This window comes from Mustela putorius, unplaced genomic scaffold (assembly GCF_011764305.1).
Source record: "Mustela putorius furo isolate JIRA1106 unplaced genomic scaffold, ASM1176430v1.1 tig00537227_pilon_pilon_pilon, whole genome shotgun sequence".
Taxonomy (NCBI): Eukaryota; Metazoa; Chordata; class Mammalia; order Carnivora; family Mustelidae; genus Mustela; species Mustela putorius.
In genome coordinates this window covers 111,804-131,719 of record NW_025422368.1, presented here as the reverse complement: position 1 = coordinate 131,719, position 19,916 = coordinate 111,804, and the positions used below count along the sequence as shown (strand labels likewise).

At 34.6% G+C, this 19,916-nt stretch overlaps 2 protein-coding genes across 2 annotated transcripts; one reads left to right on the top strand and one right to left on the bottom strand.

The window, feature by feature from the left end:
* Window positions 1-2,760: 2,760 nt before the first annotated feature.
* Window positions 2,761-3,699, top strand: LOC101673874 (olfactory receptor 6C74-like). The gene has a single exon (XM_004782208.1). The coding sequence runs from the start codon at window positions 2,761-2,763 to the stop codon at window positions 3,697-3,699; it is 939 nt and encodes a 312-aa protein (XP_004782265.1).
* Window positions 3,700-14,872: 11,173 nt separating this feature from the next.
* LOC101674732 (olfactory receptor 6C6-like) lies at window positions 14,873-16,100 on the bottom strand. The gene is given in 4 exon segments (XM_013050826.1): window positions 14,873-14,982; window positions 14,985-15,312; window positions 15,602-15,802; window positions 15,804-16,100. Coding segments are annotated over 4 exon segments (936 nt in total).
* Between the last annotated feature and the right edge of the window lie 3,816 nt (window positions 16,101-19,916).

Genomic DNA, 19,916 nt, shown 5'->3' with positions numbered 1-19,916 from the left:
ATCATGACCTGAGCTGAAGGCAGATGCTTAAGGACTGAGCCACCCAGGCACCACTGGTATTTCTAAAATTTAAAAACCATATTTCCTGTTAGCTATGTTTAATCCATGTTGTTCTGTTTTTACCATTAAAGTATTTAAATTTTCTAAACTTTTAAATTTTTATTGTGGGGAAAATGATGACAGAAGACAGAATATAGTGAAAATTTGGTACTGAAAATTGTTTTTAAATTTCACAAATATTCACCGTATCTAATGCAAGTAAACATCATTGTACACATCATACACATTGTCTTCTAATGGTTTTGCAATATGAGCTTTGTTAATTTTTGCACAGTGTGTGTTGCGGATAGTTGGTTAAAGTTGGACAAAGAAATAATTTGACATAGTAAAACTCTGTTTTATGTGTTATAGGTATATGTATACCTATAATTGTTGCCATTGGGATATTTTGTGTAAATGAAGAAAAATTTATAATAGATCGCTTCACAATTATGTGAATGTAAAATGAATGTCCAGGAAAAATAATAGCCCTTTCTTTTTCTTTTACATTAGTAAGGTGATTTTAATAGCAGATCTCATTTTTTTAAAATCTTAGAATTCTCCTGTAAATGCCTCTAGATATAATTGGAAGCAACTTTTATTTGTCCTTATATATTTATTTTTATTTATATATATGACTTTTATTTTTTAAAAGATTTTATTAATTTCTGAGAGAGAGAGAAAGAGAGAGTGCATGTGAGAGAGAGAGAACATGAGCGGCAGGGAGGGTCAGAGGCAAAGGGAAAAGCATACTCCGTTGCTAAGCTGGGAGCCTAATGCAGGGCTCAATCCTAGGACCCTAGGATCATGATCCAAGCCAAATGAAGACGCTTAACTAACTGAGCCACCCAGGTACCCTGTACATACCTTTTAATAATAACATGTTTTGGCGGACCTTAGGTGTCTCAGTCCTTGAGTATCTGCCTTTGGCTCAGGTCCTGATCCCAGTGTCCTGGGATCCAGACCCGTAATAGGCTCCCTATTCAGCGGGGAGCCTCTTTCTCCCTCTTCAGCTCCCAAGTGGTTGTGTTCCCTCACTCACTATCTCTATCATAAATAAATAAACTCTTTAAAAATTATAATTTATGTTTTTGAGATTGAAAATAATTACTTTGGTATTAAGACATACAGTATTGTCTTATCTAGTGCCCAAAGCCAACCTTAATTTTTTATTGTGCTTCATGATGAAGAAACCAGGGAAGGAAATATTCCTTAGAGATATAAATATTTTTTTTGGAGAAATACACTATAATCTGTCCTATAGTTACTTGCACAAAATATTTCCCTTTAAGGTGATGACTTGGATAATATACTCCTTCAAATTTAAACCTGATTTCCAACTGACTAGCATAGAAAATCTGAAAATTCAATTGTCTCAATGTATGCCAGGTGTTGAAAATAGTATCTTACAGTTAATATTTCTTTAATTATGAATTAGCTGAGTGTCATTAGGATAGGGAAATATATGCTTCCTAAAACTGGTGTCACCACTGTTCTGAGATCCAATATGTGCTTGAAATGTGCCAAATACTCTCACTCCTCCTCTCCCTTAGGCCATGCTGATCTCAAAATTGTTCAAGTTTTCAGTCTGTATTTTAGACAAAGAATAAAATGGTAAGTGTAAAGCACAAAAGTATATGGGGAATAATTTTATTGGTGAACATTTTCTCCTTAAAATTTTTACTTACTAAGTTACATATTTTAGTTACCAATTTATGTATTTTATATTTAAAAAATTGTCTTAGTAATTTGCCTATTTTAAATCTTCTGCTATTTTTTTTTCAAACTCATTATCCTGTCTCTTTAAATCCTTCTTACCTTCTAGGTTTCTGTAAAAGTCTTGTCTTTATCTCCCTCTTTTCTTTACCTCTAACATCTCAAACCATTTCCTGAACACTAATTTGTATATTTTTTTCTGCATCTTTACAATTTATTCTTATCTTCACCTTATTTTACTTGATCTATTCTCAGAATGATAACATGCACAGGAAAACTGAACTTTTTTGATATACACACTGAAATTACAGACTGTTCCCTCTGATTTTGTTTCAAGATACAAACTGGGAAGGGGGGATATTGAAGAAATGGAAACACTAATAAGGATGGCAAATAAATATATTCCCAATGCCTCAAAGTCACTTATCTGAAATTGTATCTCATTAGCCATGAAAGTAAATGACACAAGAATCAAGCATTTGAGTTGATTTGTTGAAGAAAATGGTAAAGTTATGGTAGCCTTATTTATTAATGACAGCAAGGTGTGTGTGTGTGTGTGTGTTAAATGCAATAAATGGGCAGCTGTACTTTTAATGACAGATACCACTTTGTTTCTAGTATGCAAACCTTTTAATTGAACAATAAACAGCATTCATTCCAATTGTGTAAATTCAAGAGAGGAAAAGCATTTTTCTATGTTTGGTATGTCCCTCTAATTTCCATCAAATTTATTTCCTTAAAAAATCAACAATTTCTATCATCATATAGGTTATTCTCCAGTAGAATTACAAACTGAAGATGAAATTCGCTGTCCAGATACTCTGAAAATGCAAACCTCCTGGCATATCCATCTTCAAAACTTGAACGAGCATTGTGTTACTCTGTCTGAAATGTCGCTTGCTAGCTTTATTTTAGACATCTAAATCACTCTTATTTTTCCACTGGGATTGTCAATTTCTTTATGTTTATCTTTTCTGTTTAGAACTGGAAAAGTAGAGGACAGTAATGGGAAACCATACACAAGCGATAGTGTTTATCCTGGCAGGTTTGACTGATGACCCACAATTGAAAGTTGTGTTATTCATCTTTCTGCTTCTCACCTACTTGCTGAGCGTCACTGGAAATCTGACCATCATCACACTTACTCTGGTGGATATTCACCTCAAGACCCCCATGTATTTTTTCCTTCGGAATTTTTCATTCCTAGAAATTTCTTATACTACTACATGCATCCCTAAATTGTTGGTTACTATGGCAACTGGAGACAAAACCATTTCCTTTAATTGTTGTGCAACTCAAGTGTTTTTTGCCTTCCTTCTTGGTGCATCTGAATTTTACTTGCTGGCTGCTATGTCCTATGACCGCTATGTTGCCATCTGTAAGCCTCTGCATTACACAACCATCATGAACAGTAAAGTCTGCATTCAACTTCTCTTCTGTTGTTGGCTTGCTGGATTCTTTACCATCTTTGTACCTCTCCTCTTAGGTGTAAATCTTGACTTCTGTGCGTCCAAAATTATTGACCATTTCTACTGTGATACAACTCCCCTGCTGCAGATCTCCTGCTCAGACACACAGCTCATTGAAACCATGGGATTCATTTCTGCGTCAATGACACTCGTGGTCACGTTGGTAATGGTGATAATATCATACACCTTTATTGTGTTAACAATTCTAAAATTCCCTTCAACTAATCAGAAGAAAAAAGCTTTTTCAACATGTTCTTCTCACATGATTGTGATATCCCTTTCTTATGGCAGCTGCATCTTCATGTATGTTAAACCATCAGTCAAACAAAGAATATCTTTTTCCAAGGGAATTGCAGTGCTCAATACTTCCGTGGCTCCACTTTTGAATCCTTTCATCTATACCTTGCGGAACCAGCAGGTGAAAAAAGCCTTCTTGAACTTGATACACAAGATCGTTTCCTTCTCAAGCAAATGAATTCCTGTTGCATTTTATATAAAGAAAATGAACCCCTAATAATATCAAAATATCTAGTAGTAGCTTCCAATACAGTTTCTTCTGGTTTGTTATGTTTTTTTTTTTTTTTTTGCATTTATGTCTGTGATATTCATCTTTATCTCTTCTTAAGCATTATTTGCAGAAAAATCTTTGTTCCAAAGAATTTAGTTTTCTTTATGTCCTGCAAGAGATACTTTTTTTCCCATCACATCCTTTCCCTGTGAGTATCTGAAAGAAATGGAGCTAAGTTTCCAATCTGTCTCTGTTAGATTTGAATTCTAGTCAAGATTATGAAGTATTTTATTTATTTTATATTTAATGTAACATGCAATGTACAAGTTATTTCAGCTCTTTATTTGTACCTATTTACACTCTACTTAAAACTGATATTTATTTATATCTCTTGAATTACTGTTGAATTATATATTTTTGAACCTCTATCTTTTGAATAATTTTGAATTACTTATATCTTTTGAATTATTGTTACACACTCTATTTAATGAAATGAAAAGATAATTGTGGCAGAGAATAACCATTAGTGTTGATGATCAAATTAGAAAATAGTTTATTTTGAAAAGATTGTGGGGGCATCTGAATGACTCAGTCAATTAAGCGTCCACCCTTGATTTTGGCACAAGTGATGATCTAATGGGTTGTGAGATCAGGCCCCATGTCACACTCCATGCTTAGTGGGGTGTCTCCTTAAAGATTTTCTCCCTCTGCCCTTACTATCATGCAATCTTGTTCTCTCATTCTCTCTAAAATAAGTAAATCTCTAAAAAAGTAAATAAAACTAAAAAAAAATAACATTGTGCATTAGAGTATATTCCATTGAAACTAGTTTAATTTGTGTTAAAGAATTATGAGCAATTACAAATATTTCAGTTAAACCTGACAAATAATATACTAACAATCATAAGAAATTATTGAACAAACCTGACACATGAAGGGTGGAGGAGCTTAATAATTTCAGCAAATACCTAAGCTTGGTTTGAGAATTATCCTAATATGCACATCAGCTTTGATGATTTCATGAGTACAAATGTGCTGAAAAAATTATAAATTATTAATCACACATATTCTTGTATCATTTTGAAAGATAAAACTAAGGATAGCATTTTTTCTCTTTTATTTATCTTTCCTATAATTGTTTCTTCCCATACATGACATAGATTTAGAAAAGTATCATCTCATCTACTGAACTTAATATCAAATAATAAATAACTAAGTAGATTAATTCAGTTAGCAAAAAATATAATGATAAAAAATAATAAATGAATGACTTTTTCTGTGTAGAGTGAAAGTATAGAATAATACTCAGGATTTATAACTTAAATTTGAAAGTATGGCATTGAAAAAACATGACAAAAATCTATGTTAGGGCGCATGAGTGGCTCAGTAGGTTAAAGCCTCTGCCTTTGGCTCGAGTCATTATCCCAGGGTCTTGGGACCGAGCCCCGCATTGGGCTCTCTGCTCCACGGAGGGCCTGCTTCCTCCTCTCTCTCTGCCTGCCTCCCTGCCTACTTGTGATCTCTCTCTCTGTCAAATGAATAAATAAAAATCTTACCAAAAAAAATCTATTGTTGAGGGAAGCTTTTGGAAATGGGTTATAGTTGACACTGATATTTAGAATGTACTTTAGTCATTACTTTTTCTTTAAATCAACAGAAAATATAATTGTAATGATTTGCATGTCCTGACATTTAAAAATATTCATATAGTATGGAATCAAATTAAAAATAATGACGTAAATTTCATTTTGGCAAATAGGAACTATGGAAGTTTCAAAAGAGAGATTATCTCTCAGGATATGATAATAGCTAAGCTGATCTGTTACATGATATAGCTAATATTTTAAGCAGAAAAAAAATACTTGATTATGATCAGATTCTGAAAAAATGTCTTTCTTTGGTTGTCTGCATTTTTTAAAAAATCACCTCATAATAACATTACAGTTTAGTAAGTTTAACTTAATTATTTTTATTTGCATTATTTATTTCAATTCTAGTTATTTAACATACATAGTAAAATTGGTTTCAAGATAGAATTTAGTGATCCATCACTTACATGTAAGTGCACTTACAGTGCTCATCACAAGTCCCCTCCTTAATACCCATCACCCATTTAGCCAAGCCACCACCAACCTCCCACAGTTTAATCACTTTTATTGGAAAGTTTGGATAAGAGTCATAGATGGTAAACAATCACTCAATGGATATGGAGTTCATTTGGATTAGAAAAACAGAGGAGACTTTTCTGTAAATTTTTATTTTCTTCTTTCTATTTCTAAAGTATAATGTTGAACATGATGGAGAATATCACTCTGCCAAATCCCTACCTAAATGTTTTAATGTATTCCCTCTGTCAAAATTTCTCCTTCTTGGAAATCTCACTAATACTGATTTATATTCCTAAATTGTTGATAACTCCCTTGACCAAAGAGTAAACATTTCCCTAGATTGTTGATACAACTTAATTATTTTTTTCTTCATCTTTTTGGGAGCTTCGGAGTTGTCTGTTCATATGTCCTACAACTACTCTTTTTGCTCTGCAACACACTGAGCCACTTTATCATTGTGCCCAGAAAAATGTACTACCAACTTGTATCAAGTTGTATTAGTACATGGGAAGTAGATTCATCTCTTAACATACTTTGAGGCACAGATCAAAGTTCACTTAATGGTATTTGGATATCTAATTGTTTCAGCAGTAAGTGCTGAATACTATGCCATATCCACTGAATCACTAAAGAAAAACTCTCTGAGACAGAAAACAGAAAACAATAGCAAAAACCAATGAAGATAGAAGTCAAATCTTTAGGACATAAATATAATTGATATATCTCTAGTTAGGTTCATCAAGGAAAAATAGAAGACACAAATTACTGATATTAGGACTATAATATGACTTCACTACAGATCTTGTGGATATTGAAAAAACAATGACATAATATGAACCAGTTTTTGGCAAAAATAGATAATTTATATGAAATTGATAAAATACTTGTGAACCATAAACTTCTAAAGCAGTCATCAGGGATTTATAAATGGAGAACTCTATAATAGCAAAAGTAAATGATTCATAGTTAGAAATGTTTCCCCCCAGCATACACACACACACACACATACACACACACACAAATCTAGGTTTAGATGGCTTCACTTATAAATTATACCAAAAGTTCTAAAAATATAAACTATGCACACATTCTCCAAAAAACTGGAAGAGAGAATACTCAATTCATTCCTAAGCCATCATTATTATTACACAAAACAAGGACAAGGAATTAAAAGAAAAAATATCTGGGCTCTCTACTCTGTTGCACTGGTCTATGTGTCTGTTTTTATGCCAGTACTGTGCTGTCTTAGTGATCACAGCTTTGTAGTAAAGCTTGAAATCAGGTAGCATGATGCCCGTGTTTTATTTTTGTTTTTCAACATTTCCTTGGCAATTCAGGGTCTCTTCTGATTCCATACAAATTTTAGGATTATTTGCTCCAGCTCTTTGAAGAATACTGGTGGAATTTTGATCGGAATGGCATGAAAAGTATGGATTGCTCTAGGCAGTATAGACATTTTAACAATGTTTATTCTTCCAATCCAAGAGCATGGAATGGTCTCCCACTTTTTGTGTCTTCTTCAATTTCTTTCATGAGTGTTCTATAGTTCCTCGAATACAGATCCTTTACCTCTTTGGTTAGGTTTATTCCCAGGTATCTTATGGTTCCTGGTGCTATAGCAAATGGAATCAATTCTCTAAATTCCCTTTCTGTATTTTCATTGTTATTGTATAAGAAAGCCACTGATTTCTGTACATTGACTTTGTATCCTGCCACGTTGCTGAATTGGTGTATGAGATCTTGTAGTTTGGGGGTGGAGTCTTTTGGATTTTCCATATAAAGAATCATGTCATCTGCGAAGAGAGAGAGTTTGACTTCTTCATTACCAATTTGGATACCTTTTATTTCTCTTTGTTGTCTGATTGCTGTTGCTAGGACTTCTAATACTATGTTGAACAAGAGTGGTGAGAGTGGGCATCCTTGTCGTGTTCTTGATTTCAACGGGACCTCTTCAATAAATGGTACTGGGAAAACTGGACAGCTATATGTAGAAGAATGAAACTCAACCATTCTCTTACACTGTACACAAAGACAAACTCAAAATGGATAAAAGACCTCAATGTGAGACAGGAATCCGTCAGAATCCTAGAGGAGAATACAGGCAGTAATCTCTTCGATATCAGCCACAGCAACTTCTTTCAAGATATGTCTCCAAAGGCAAAGGAAACAAAAGTGAAAATAAACTTCTGGAACTTCATCAAAATCAAAAGCTTCTGCTTCTGCACAGCAAAAGAAACAGTCAACAAAACAAAGAGGCAACCCACGGAATGGGGGAAGAGATTTGCAAATGACAGTACAGACAAAAGGTTGATATCCAGGATCTATAAAGAACTCCTCAAACTCAACACACACAAAACAGACAATCATATAAAAAAATGGGCAGAAGATATGAACAGACTCTTCTCTAATGAAGACATACAAATGGCTATCAAACACATGAAAAAATGTTCATCATCACTAGCCCTCAGGGAGATTCAAATTAAAACCACATTGAGATATCACCTTACACCAGTTAGAATGGCCAAAATCAACGAGACTGGAAACAGCATGTGTTGGAAAGGATGTGGAGAAAGGGGAACCCTCTTGCACTGTTGGTGGGAATGCAAGTTGGTGAAGTCTCTTTGGAGAACAGTGTGGAGATTCCTCAAGAAATTAAAAATAGCACTTCCCTATGACCCTGCAATTGCACTCCCGGGTATTTACCCCAGCGATACAGATGTAGTGAAAAGAAGGGCCATCTGTACCCCAATGTTTATAGCAGCAATGGCCACGCAGAGAGATTCAATTATCATATGGTTTCACTTATTTGTGGAGCATAACAAATAGCATGGAGGACATGGGGAGTTATAGAGGAGAAGGGAGTTGGGGGAAATTGGAAGGGGAGGTGAACCATGAGAGACTATTGTCTCTGAAAAACAATCTGAGGGTTTTGAAGTGGCATCGGGGTGGGAGGTTGGGGGAACCAGGTGGTGGGTATTAGAGAGGGCACAGATTGCATGGAGCACTGGGTGTGGTGCAAAAATAATGAATACTGTTATGCTTAAAATAAATAAAATATAAATTAAAAAAGAAAAAATAAATTCAGAAAATATTACTTATGAATACAGATAAAAATTTTTAAAGCAATATATAAAAATTAAATCCAATAACATATAAAAATGATAGTATACAATGATCAAGTGGGGTTTACTCGTAAAATTCTCTGCACATTTAACATTAGAAAATATATTGATGTAATCCTTAACATGCATACACAAATGCATCAAACAGTATGAGAAAAAAATATTAGCATTGAAAAGAGAAATAGACAAATACTTATCATAGTTAGAAATGTCAACAACTCTATTCAAAATGGGCAGAAGTGCAGGCATAAAATTGGTAAGGACACAGTTGGACTCAACAACACCAAGAATCAACTGTATGTAATCAACATCTATAGACTATTTCAACCAACAACAGCTATACACCTTTTTTCCCCAAGCTCACCAAGACAGATCACACACTTTAAAAATTTTGAAGACTAGAACTGACACAATATTGGCTTACAAATGACATGGTATTAAACTATAAATAAATAAAAAGAATGAATGAGAAATATTAAATTATGTATAGACTAAATAAGACATCTAAATAACACATGGATCAAAAAAAATCTCTAGAGAAATTTAAAACTTCTATATTTATTATTTATTTATTTTTATTTTTTATTATGTTCACTTAAACAACATATAGTACATCATTAGTTTTTATGCAGTGTTCAATGATTCATTTGCTGTGGAATAGCATGGAGGACCATAAGGGAAGAGAGGGAAAACTGAATGGGAAGAAATTCAAACATTTTCAAATAAATGAAAAGAAATATTTATTTATTTATTTATTTTTAAATATTTTATTTATTTATTTGACAGAGAACAGAAGCAGGCAGAGAGGCAAGAAGAGAGAGAGAGAGAGAGAAGCAGGATCTGCACTGAGCAGAGAGCCCGATGCAGGCTCGATCCCAGGACCCTGGGATCATGACCTGGGCCGAAGGCAGAGGCTTCCACCCGCTGAGCCACCCAGGCGCATCAAAAAAAATATTTATTAATGTTTGTGGGGTGCAGTGAAAGCAATGCTTAGAGGGAATTATATCATCCGATGTCTCTACTAGAAAAGAAGAGAAATCTATAATCAGTTAACTGTTTCCACTGTAGGATATGGCAATTAAAAGGATAAAAATAAGGAAGCCGTATGAACAGTTCTAAAATTTGATAACCTAAATGAAAGTGACCATTCTTTGAAAGAAACAATTTGCCAAAACTCACATAGTAATAATCCAAAAAAGGTTTATATCTATTAAAAATTCACTTAATAATTAATCCTTCTAAAACAGATAGCATCAATCATTCCATGTTCATAGTTTCTTAGAATACTATTGATATCATCCAAAACAATTTATAGATTTAGTTCAATTTCTATCTAATTCTAATAATATTACTTCTTTTCAAAAATGGAAAACAAACAAACAAAAAAACCAGAAAAGTTGATTCTCAGATTCAAATAGTACTGCAAGGAAACCTGAATATCCAAATCCATCCTGAAAAGAAGAAAAAAGTGAGAAGACTCACATATCCCAGTATCAAAGCTCTACAATGTGGAGTAATTGGAATGTTTTATATTGTTAGTGGGAACGTAAAATTGTGTAGTCACTATGGAAAAGTTTGGCACCATATGTAGGCTAGAGATGTTAAGGTCAAGTTTGTGTTATGTTAAAAGGTGGAGTCCACTAAAATCTGACTTACAGAATAGCAAAGGCTATCATGAAAAGTAATAGAGATATATAGACTTCTTAAAAAAGATTTTATTTATATATTTATTTGTCAGAGAGAACAAGAGAGTACAAGCAGGGGAAGAAGTCAAGGGAAAAAGAGAAGCAGACTCGCCTCTGAGCAGGGAGCCCAATGCGGGACTCAATCCCAGGACCCCGGGATCATGACCTGAGCTGAAGGCAGATGCTTAACCACCTGAGCCACCCAGGCACCCCAAAATACAGGCTTCTTTGGTTTCTTTCTTTGTTTTTATTTTTATACAGCTCTATTAATGCAATGTGTTATCTTTTTGTGAGTCTTGGATTAAAAGAAAACAAATTCAGAGAGTTTGATAGAGTTAGTGAATTTTTGAGTAAAAATTATATGAGTGAAGATTTAGGGGATGTTACTGCTGACTAACAGAATATTAAAGGAGGTTGGTTGTCCATAGCAATGTGTTTATGAGGATATTAAGAGAGTAGGCATCTCTGTAACCTTTTCTCTTTAATTCTCATTTTTTTTTCCTCTTCTCCTCCCATTAATCCCCCTTCTTCATAGAAATAAGCTGTGAGAAACCACACAGAAGTGACACCTTTTATTCTTCTTGGGATGACCAATGATCTACAATTATAAGTGGTTATTTTTTTCTCCTCTTTATTTTTGTCTTTACCTACATCTTGAGTGTCACTGGGAATCCAACCATTATCACCCTCACCCTGATGGACTCTGATCCAAAGACATCCGTGTATTTCTTTCTCCAGAATTTCTAATTTTTAGAAATATCATTCACAATTATGCATCCCCAAATTTCTTGTCAGTTTAACAACAGGTAATAAGGAAGTAGGAAAGCTGAAGGGACTCCTTTTCAGAAAGACTCCATCCCTGCTGTAAACGCTAAGAACTGTTTACTCATGTTTCATATATCACCTCTGAACAAGCCAAAGAAAGAAGAAGAAAATTCAACATTCTCTGGGTTTTTTCCTACTCCCCCAAACACCTGGTAACATCCAAGAAGAGTCAGATTCCAGACACATTCCAGGACATTAGCTTTAAACAGATTTTGCTGACCCCAGCATCAACACCCTTTTCTTTGGTAATTCATAGAATAATCCCTGTTATTCACCTGATGCTCACTTTTCCCTGGATTCCTGGAGAAACACACACCCTAGATAATTTTCTAATATAAACGCCTGGCCCCCCAAAACAACAAAAAGACTCATATATATATATATATATATATATATATATATATATATATATGAATGACAGAATAGTAGACAGAGTGACTGACAGACTTGGAAAGGAAAGGAGTATACATATATATGACTATATATGTATACATATATGACTATATATGTATACTCCTTTCCTTTCCAAGTCTGTCAGTCACTCTGTCTACTATTCTGTCTGTTGCTTACACTAGTCAATAAACTCTGTTTCTGCTTTCTCTGGCTCACATTTGAGTTCTATCCTGTGGGAAGTCAAGGACCATCTTGGCTGGTCCTGTGGGACCCTCCCCTGCATCCTTGGACCCAGTCTGCCTGCATCAATAAGACCATTTCTTACAACAGCTGTACAGCACAGTTGTTTTACACTGGCGTGGATGCAGACAACCTTTTTCTTCTGGTTCCTTAAGCCAATGTGTTGGGCACAGCAAAGATGGCGCTGGCCTGCCTTCTCTTCCGGTTAGAAAAGGCGCCACCGTGGCAGTATTGGCGCCAACATGGCGGTTTCGGTTCGCATATCTCTGATATTTCCTCCTCTCGCCCAACACACCCTACCCAGTTACTGACTACGTAACCAAACCCCATAGGCTCTCTCCCCGCTGACCTCATTTCCCATCCCCTACCCAATATAAGCTGCAACCCCGCTCAATAAAGTGAGATCCTGCTTCGACAGATCCCCCGAGTCTGGTGTGGTTCGTTAATGCGCCTGGACTCTCAACACTCGCCATCCCGCTCAGCCCCAAGGGGAGCTACCGGCTGGCCCGGACGCTCTCCTCATGCCTGTCAGCCCGCAAAACCTACCGGAGTCCGACACCAATGTTTATCTTTGGACTAGTACTTTACAGACTCTGGGAAGACTTCCTTAAAGATCTCAGTAGTTATACTTAAACTATTTGAATAATGAAGACCTTTATTGTTGAATAAAAGGGTTCAAATAAGTTTACTATTTTAATGATCTAAACAATAATCTTGCTTTTAGAGGGACTGAATTTCCTAATTATGAGTCTTCCAAAGAAATTGAAAATAAAATTATAACAATAGAACATAGAAAAAATGTATTTAGTAGTCTTAGAAGATTCTCAGAATCATTGAATGAAAGTAAGAGTAATCATACTTCCAATAAATATAAGAAATGGCTTGCAAATTTGTAAGTCAAATGAGAATTTCTTATTGTCCATGAATTGCTATAAAAAGACCAAATACAAAGATTTTATTTTGCAAATCAGAGTCTAAAAACAGTCACCAACAATTGTGGTCCAATATATATATATATATAGATATACATATCTATATATATATATATATTTGATAAACAGATGGAAGTATTAACCTAATTACCCTGACGAAAAGGAGTGAGATAGATGAAAGATTTTCTTCTATCACTTCCCTAAACCAAAATTAAGGGTGGAATACCTACACAAAGGAAATGTATCTTTCCTAGATGGAAGTTTGCTGAATCTTTGAATATGGAGATGCACACTATTGTTGCCAAGGGAATAGAGTCTGTGCATTTTTTCCTCAGGTCAGAATTAACATAGTTTTGCTAGGTAGAAAACAAGCTGGAATTGAGAGAAAGATTTTGGCAAACAAACCTTATATCAGATAATAATTTGACACTACATTGCTATGAAAAACACTGAATTTATTTCATAACAATTTTAGAAAACAGACAGCTAACATAGGATATACTGGTTGTATTCCAGACATAGGAATGAAAGGGCAGGAATTATAACTGTAAATTACATTTAAAAGTCTACCAAAGTGATTCTTCAGAAACATTTCAACATTACTTAAATACCAGGTGTAAGTCCAAAATACTTGTTACCTCTACCTATATAATACCATACTAAGTACTAGTTGAACCACATTCTTGAATTGTTCAAAATAAGCAATATCTTTTACTGGGTGCTAAACAGGCACCTGAGTGACTTAGTCAGTTAAGCATCCATCTCTCCGTTTTGGCTCCAATCATGATCTCAGGGTCCTGAGATCAAGGTCCACATCAGCTCTAGGCTCAGTGGGGAGTCCACTTTCCTTTCTCTCTGCCTCTCCCCCTGCTCTTGTACACACACACTCTCTCTCTAAAATAAATGAAATAAAATCTTTAAAAATATTATCCTACTTTATATATGGAAATTCTGAGACACAAAAATGTTATGTATTCTGTGAAGTATTTGACATTTTATTTGTAAGGAAACTTCACTGAAACCAGACTGAATATCTCAAAAATCTTGTTTTAAACATTAGATATACTAATTCCTCAAATGCATGTGGTTATTTAATACATCTGTGTGATTTTCATATATTTAGACTTAAGTCTTCTTTCCTTATGTATATTTTTAGTCTCACTATTACTTTCTCCTAAAAGGCCTCCCAGAACTCCAAAATAACTCAGAAACTATACAATATGCCCCATAATATTTTAATATTTTTTATTAAAACACTAATGTACTAATATTAGAGTTATATGTTTGTCTCCTTTAAGTAAGACAAACTTCTTAAATATAAGGATGGAGCACTTAGCAATGTCTGAAATAAGGGAGATACAAAATAGATGTTTAACAAATTTTATAGCAAATTATACTTATAAAAGGCATATTTTTTAAACTCATGGTTTCTAGAAGCTAATATACAATAAAGAAATGTTATTTGAAGCTTGTGGTACAGATTTGAGAGGTATTTTCATTAGGAATAATAAAATGTAACGGTAGAACTTAGCTGCAAGATTCTCCAAAAGAATGTCCATAGCAGAAAAGTAATGAGGCAGAAAAACACAATCAGAAGAAATGAATGAGGTACCTAGGAGGCTCAGTCAGCTGAGCATCTGCTTTTGCCTCAGGTCATGATCCTGGGTTCTGGGAACAAGCCCTTCATCAGGCTCCCTGGAAGCCCACTTCTCCCTCTCCCTCAGCCTCCACTCTGCTTATGCTATCTCTGTCTCAAATAAATAAACAAAATCTTAAAAAAATAAATGAATTATTCTTTTTTTGTTTTTATAGCAAGGCTATGATTTGTAAATTCATTACAATTGCTTTTTTGAAAAACACATCTTTTGTAACTTATCCCAGAAGATTTCTTTCACCTGCTGGTTCCTTACCGTATAAATGAAGGGGTTTAGTAAAGGGGCAACCAGCTATACAGCAAAGCTATGCCTTTGGATACAGTCACCCTTTCTTTGGCAGATGGTTTAATATACACAAAGATGCAGCTCCCATATGTCATGGAGACAACAATCATATGGGAAGTACAAGTGGAAAAAGCTTTGGTCCTTTGCTGTGCTGAAGAGAATTGCATAATGATGTTCATGATGCAAGTGTAAGAGAGAATCACTAACACCAATGTGACCACAAGTGTCACCACAGCAAAGATAAAAGACATCAATTCTGGGACATGTGTATCTGTGCAGGATATCTGCAGGATAGGAGAAGTTTCACACATAAAATGATCATTATTTTGGAAGCACAGAAATTGAGCTTGAGGGACGCCTGGGTGGCTCAGTTGGTTAAGCGGCTGCCTTCGGCTCAGGTCATGATCCCAGGGTCCTGGAATCAAGTCCCACATCGGGCTCCTTGCTCGGCAGGGAGCCTGCTTCTCCCTCTGCCTCTGCCTGCCTCTCTGTCTGCCTGTGCTCGCTCGCTCGCTCTCCCTCTGTCTCTGACAAATAAATAAAAAAAATCTTAAAAAAAAGAAAGAAAGAAAGAAAGAAAGAAAGAAAGAAAGAAAGAAAGAAAGGAGAAAGAAAGAAAGAAAAGAAATTGAGCTTGAGTCCCATAAGCATTGGGGGAAAGATGATTAGGAATCTGGTTAGCCAAGAGGAAAGTACAAGCCAATAGCACACTCTGCTGTTCATAATGAATGGGTAATGCAAGGGTTTACAGATGGCAACATAGCGGTCATAGGACATAGCAGCCAGAAGGTAAAACTCCGTAACTCCCAGTAAAAGAATAAAAAAACAATTGAGCTGCACAATTATTATATGAGATGGTTTTTTCTCTAGTCACAATGGTTATCAAGTATCTGGGAATACATACTGCTGTGAATATGATTTCTAAAAATGAGAAGTTATGGAGAAAGGAATACATTGGTATCTTGAGGCGAGGATCTAGCAGGGTGAGGAGGATAATGATTAAGTTCCCCATCAGGCTCAATGTGTAATTAAGAAAGAGAAACATGAAAATCACAATTTGCAATAGTGGGTCATCTGTCAGTCCCAGGAGAATGAACTCTATTTCCATTGATTGGTTTTTCATTTCTCTTAATATGAACCTTAACAAATATACATAAGAAAAAAAGACAAAAAATTAAACATACACATGAATATAATATATAGTAGTGTAATATAATTTTTTTCATATATATATAAATACACACATTAACCTATATATAAATATATATAAACCTAAATACATATAAATAAGCCTGTGTATATAAATTAACATAATTATATAGAAATTAACCTAAATATATACAAACTAAATAAATGTATATATACTAATTACACATCTTAACTAAACATATATGTTAACCTAGATATTTATATATTTACCTGATGCAAGAAAAAGGTATATATTCTCAAATTTATCTATTTGGAAAGGATTTCTCCTGTCTGAAATTTGTGATGATCCGTAATTACATGCTAGGACAATACTAAGTTCTTTTTCATCTATTAGTTCTCTTTATTATAATATTTCTCACAATTTTTTCTCTGGAAATTGAATATTTTCTTTGGTTAATATGCATGTTTTACCCATTCCTCCTTAATGGACTCAACTCTGCATGAATAATTTAAATAAAAGAATATGAGTTATTTTAAATGTATTTTTCTATCTTTTTTATTCTCCCTGTCCAAATACACTATGTTGTTTTGTGGTTTGGAGTATGAGGGTGATTTGCACAATTAGGATATACATTTATATTACAAATCCTGTGATAGGCAATGACTAAGCAGCACTGATTTCCATTAATTTGGTAAAGTGAAATTTTTTCTGCACCTAGAGTACACAATTATTATTATGAATTTTTTTCACTGGCTTTGCTATAGTCAAATGGACAATTGTTTTTCAGTATATATAACAAATACAACAAAGCAAAACATGACAAAAACAAACAACTGTTTTTGTTTTGTTTAAAGATTTTATTTATTTATTTGACACATAGAGATCACAAGTAAGCAGAGAGAGAGAGAAGAGGAAGCAGGATCCCTGCAGAGCAGACAGCCCAATGTGGGGCTCGATCCCAGGACCCTGGGATCATGACCTGAGCCGATGGCAGAGGCTTTAACCCACTGAGCCACCCAGGCACCCACAAACAACATATTTTAATAAAACATATTCTGTATTTTTTTAATTAACCTTTTTGAGGTTCCTACATGTGTCTACATAATTTGAGTCACTCCTTTATTTTACTTTCCCAATATTCTTTGTAGAATTGTTGAATACTAACAGAAATTATTGTAGGGAAGTAAAATCTGCTACCCCAAAATGTGTCTCTTTGGCATGATCATTAATTTAAGCTAATTATTTTTGATAAATGGAAGACAGCATGTTTATCCTTTTACCTCCTTTTTTTCCCCCTTTTACAACCTTTTACCTCCTCCTCAAATGTCTGAAAGAATTTAGATAATGCTCCAAATTTAGATAATGCTCTCTGCTCCAAAAGGGAACCATCACCATAAACAACTACAATGTAATATGAATTAGGTGTGATAGAGAGGGAGGAACTTAGTAAAGTCTGTTAAAATTCTTCTGCATAGCCCACTGTTTCCGTGTGGCCCAGCAAATATTTGTTTCCCAAACATTTATTCTTTTTTGTTTTCCTTTGAATTGTCTTCCTTCCCTTTAAAGTCCCAGACCTCCACATACTTCTTTGACCACAATGGCATATAAGACTCAATTGTCTTATATGAGACAATTATTCCTATATTCTCATGGAGCCACCCCATGTACATACATCCCATGTATTTGCAATTAATTTCATTTTCTCCTATTAATCTGTCTCATGTCACTTTAATTCTTAAACCAGCCAAAAGAATCTTGAATATTAGGGTAACATTTTCCCTCCCTAACATAATATTAACCCGTTCTTTTTAAGTATAAGAATTTTACTTATTTTCATGTCATACCATTCTCTTTTATGTGAAACATGCTAGTCTGTTTCATTATATGCATTACCTGCAGACTTATAAAGGAAATGGTTTGCTAAAGCACTCTGTTATTTTTATTCTTTTGCATTTGTCTTATTAATATTGCTGCATATATATTAGTTTTTCTTATTTGGGGAAAGATAAAACTGTTCCATGCTCAAAGTGCTTTTCTGAAACAGATTTTAGGGAATAGCTTTAATATTTTTAATAACAATTGAAGACTTGCAATCTTCAACTACAGTGTGACCACAAAGTTTTATATAAAAATATATGTTTATATCCTTGTTATAACTCCCATCTTGCTCTATTTTTATTTGAAAAGCTATGGTACAGGAGTTAGCATACAGTTTCTGTTACCACGTGAATCTAACAGACTGTTCTAGAACTATGGTATTTCAGATTTTAGAGAAGAGATGCTCAGCATTTTTCCACATTATTTTACTCAGTAAAATAATTGAAGAGAATCAGAGGAAATGAAAGTTACATGTAACTATATATGAATAGAATAGATTACAACATCTGGTAATACACAACCATTAAAAAAATAAATAAAAACGTGTAAACCTTAAAAATGTGTATTCAAATTCAACTCCCTGAATGGCACTTGTGCACTTAATTTATGAATTTGAAGTCAAGTTAAAATTATAGTCTCCTTACCTTCTGGCATCTACTGCATCTAGTGTTCCCTTATATGCACATGCCAGAGATTTATGTTAAAATAATTAATCATGATTTTACTCTCTTATCATCAAATTTTACTTTATAAGCTGAATATTTCCTATCAATGATTTTTGTAGGAGGGACCATGAACATATGGTCCTTCTGTAAAGAATTCCACATCCCTCAAATTTATACTCATTTTGAAGTTAAAAACACAAGTATTAATAATTTTTTTTTAATTTTTTATTTTTTATAAACATATATTTTTATCCCCAGGGGTACAGGTCTGTGAATCACCAGGTTTACACACTTCACAGCACTCACCAAAGCACATACCCTCCCCAATGTCCATAATCCCACCCCCTTCTCCCAAACCCCCTCCCCCCAGCAATCCTCAGTTTGTTTTGTGAGATTAAGAGTCACTTATGGTTTGTCTCCCTCCCAATCCCATCTTGTTTCATTTATTCTTCTTCTACCCACTTAAGCCTCCATGTTGCATCACCACTTCCTCATATCAGGGAGATCATATGATAGTTGTCTTTCTCTGCTTGACTTATTTCGCTAAGCATGATACGCTCTAGTTCCATCCATGTTGTTGCAAATGGCAAGATTTCATTTCTTTTGATGGCCACATAGTATTCCATTGTGTATATATACCACATCTTCTTGATCCATTAATCTGTTGATGGACATCTAGGTTCTTTCCATAGTTTGGCTATTGTGGACATTGCTGCTATAAACATTCGGGTGCATGTGCCCCTTTGGATCACTACATTTGTATCTTTAGGGTAAATACCCAATAGTGCAATTGCTGGGTCATAGGGCAGTTCTATTTTCAACATTTTGAGGAACCTCCATGCTGTTTTCCAGAGTGGCTGCACCAGCTTGCATTCCCACCAACAGTGTAGGAGGGTTCCCCTTTCTCCGCATCCTCGCCAGCATCTGTCATTTCCTGACTGGTTGATTTTAGCCATTCTGACTGGTGTGAGGTGATATCTCATTGTGGTTTTGATTTGTATTTCCCTGATGCCGAGTGATATGGAGCACATTTTCATGTGTCTGATGGCCATCTTGATGTCTTCTTTGCAGAAATGTCTGTTCATGTCCTCTGCCCATTTCTTGATTGGATTATTTGTTCTTTGGGTGTTGAGTTTGCTAAGTTCTTTATAGATTCTGGACACTAGTTCTTTATCTGATATGTCGTTTGCAAATATCTTCTCCCATTCTGTCAGTTGTCTTTTGATTTTGTTAACTGTTTCCTTTG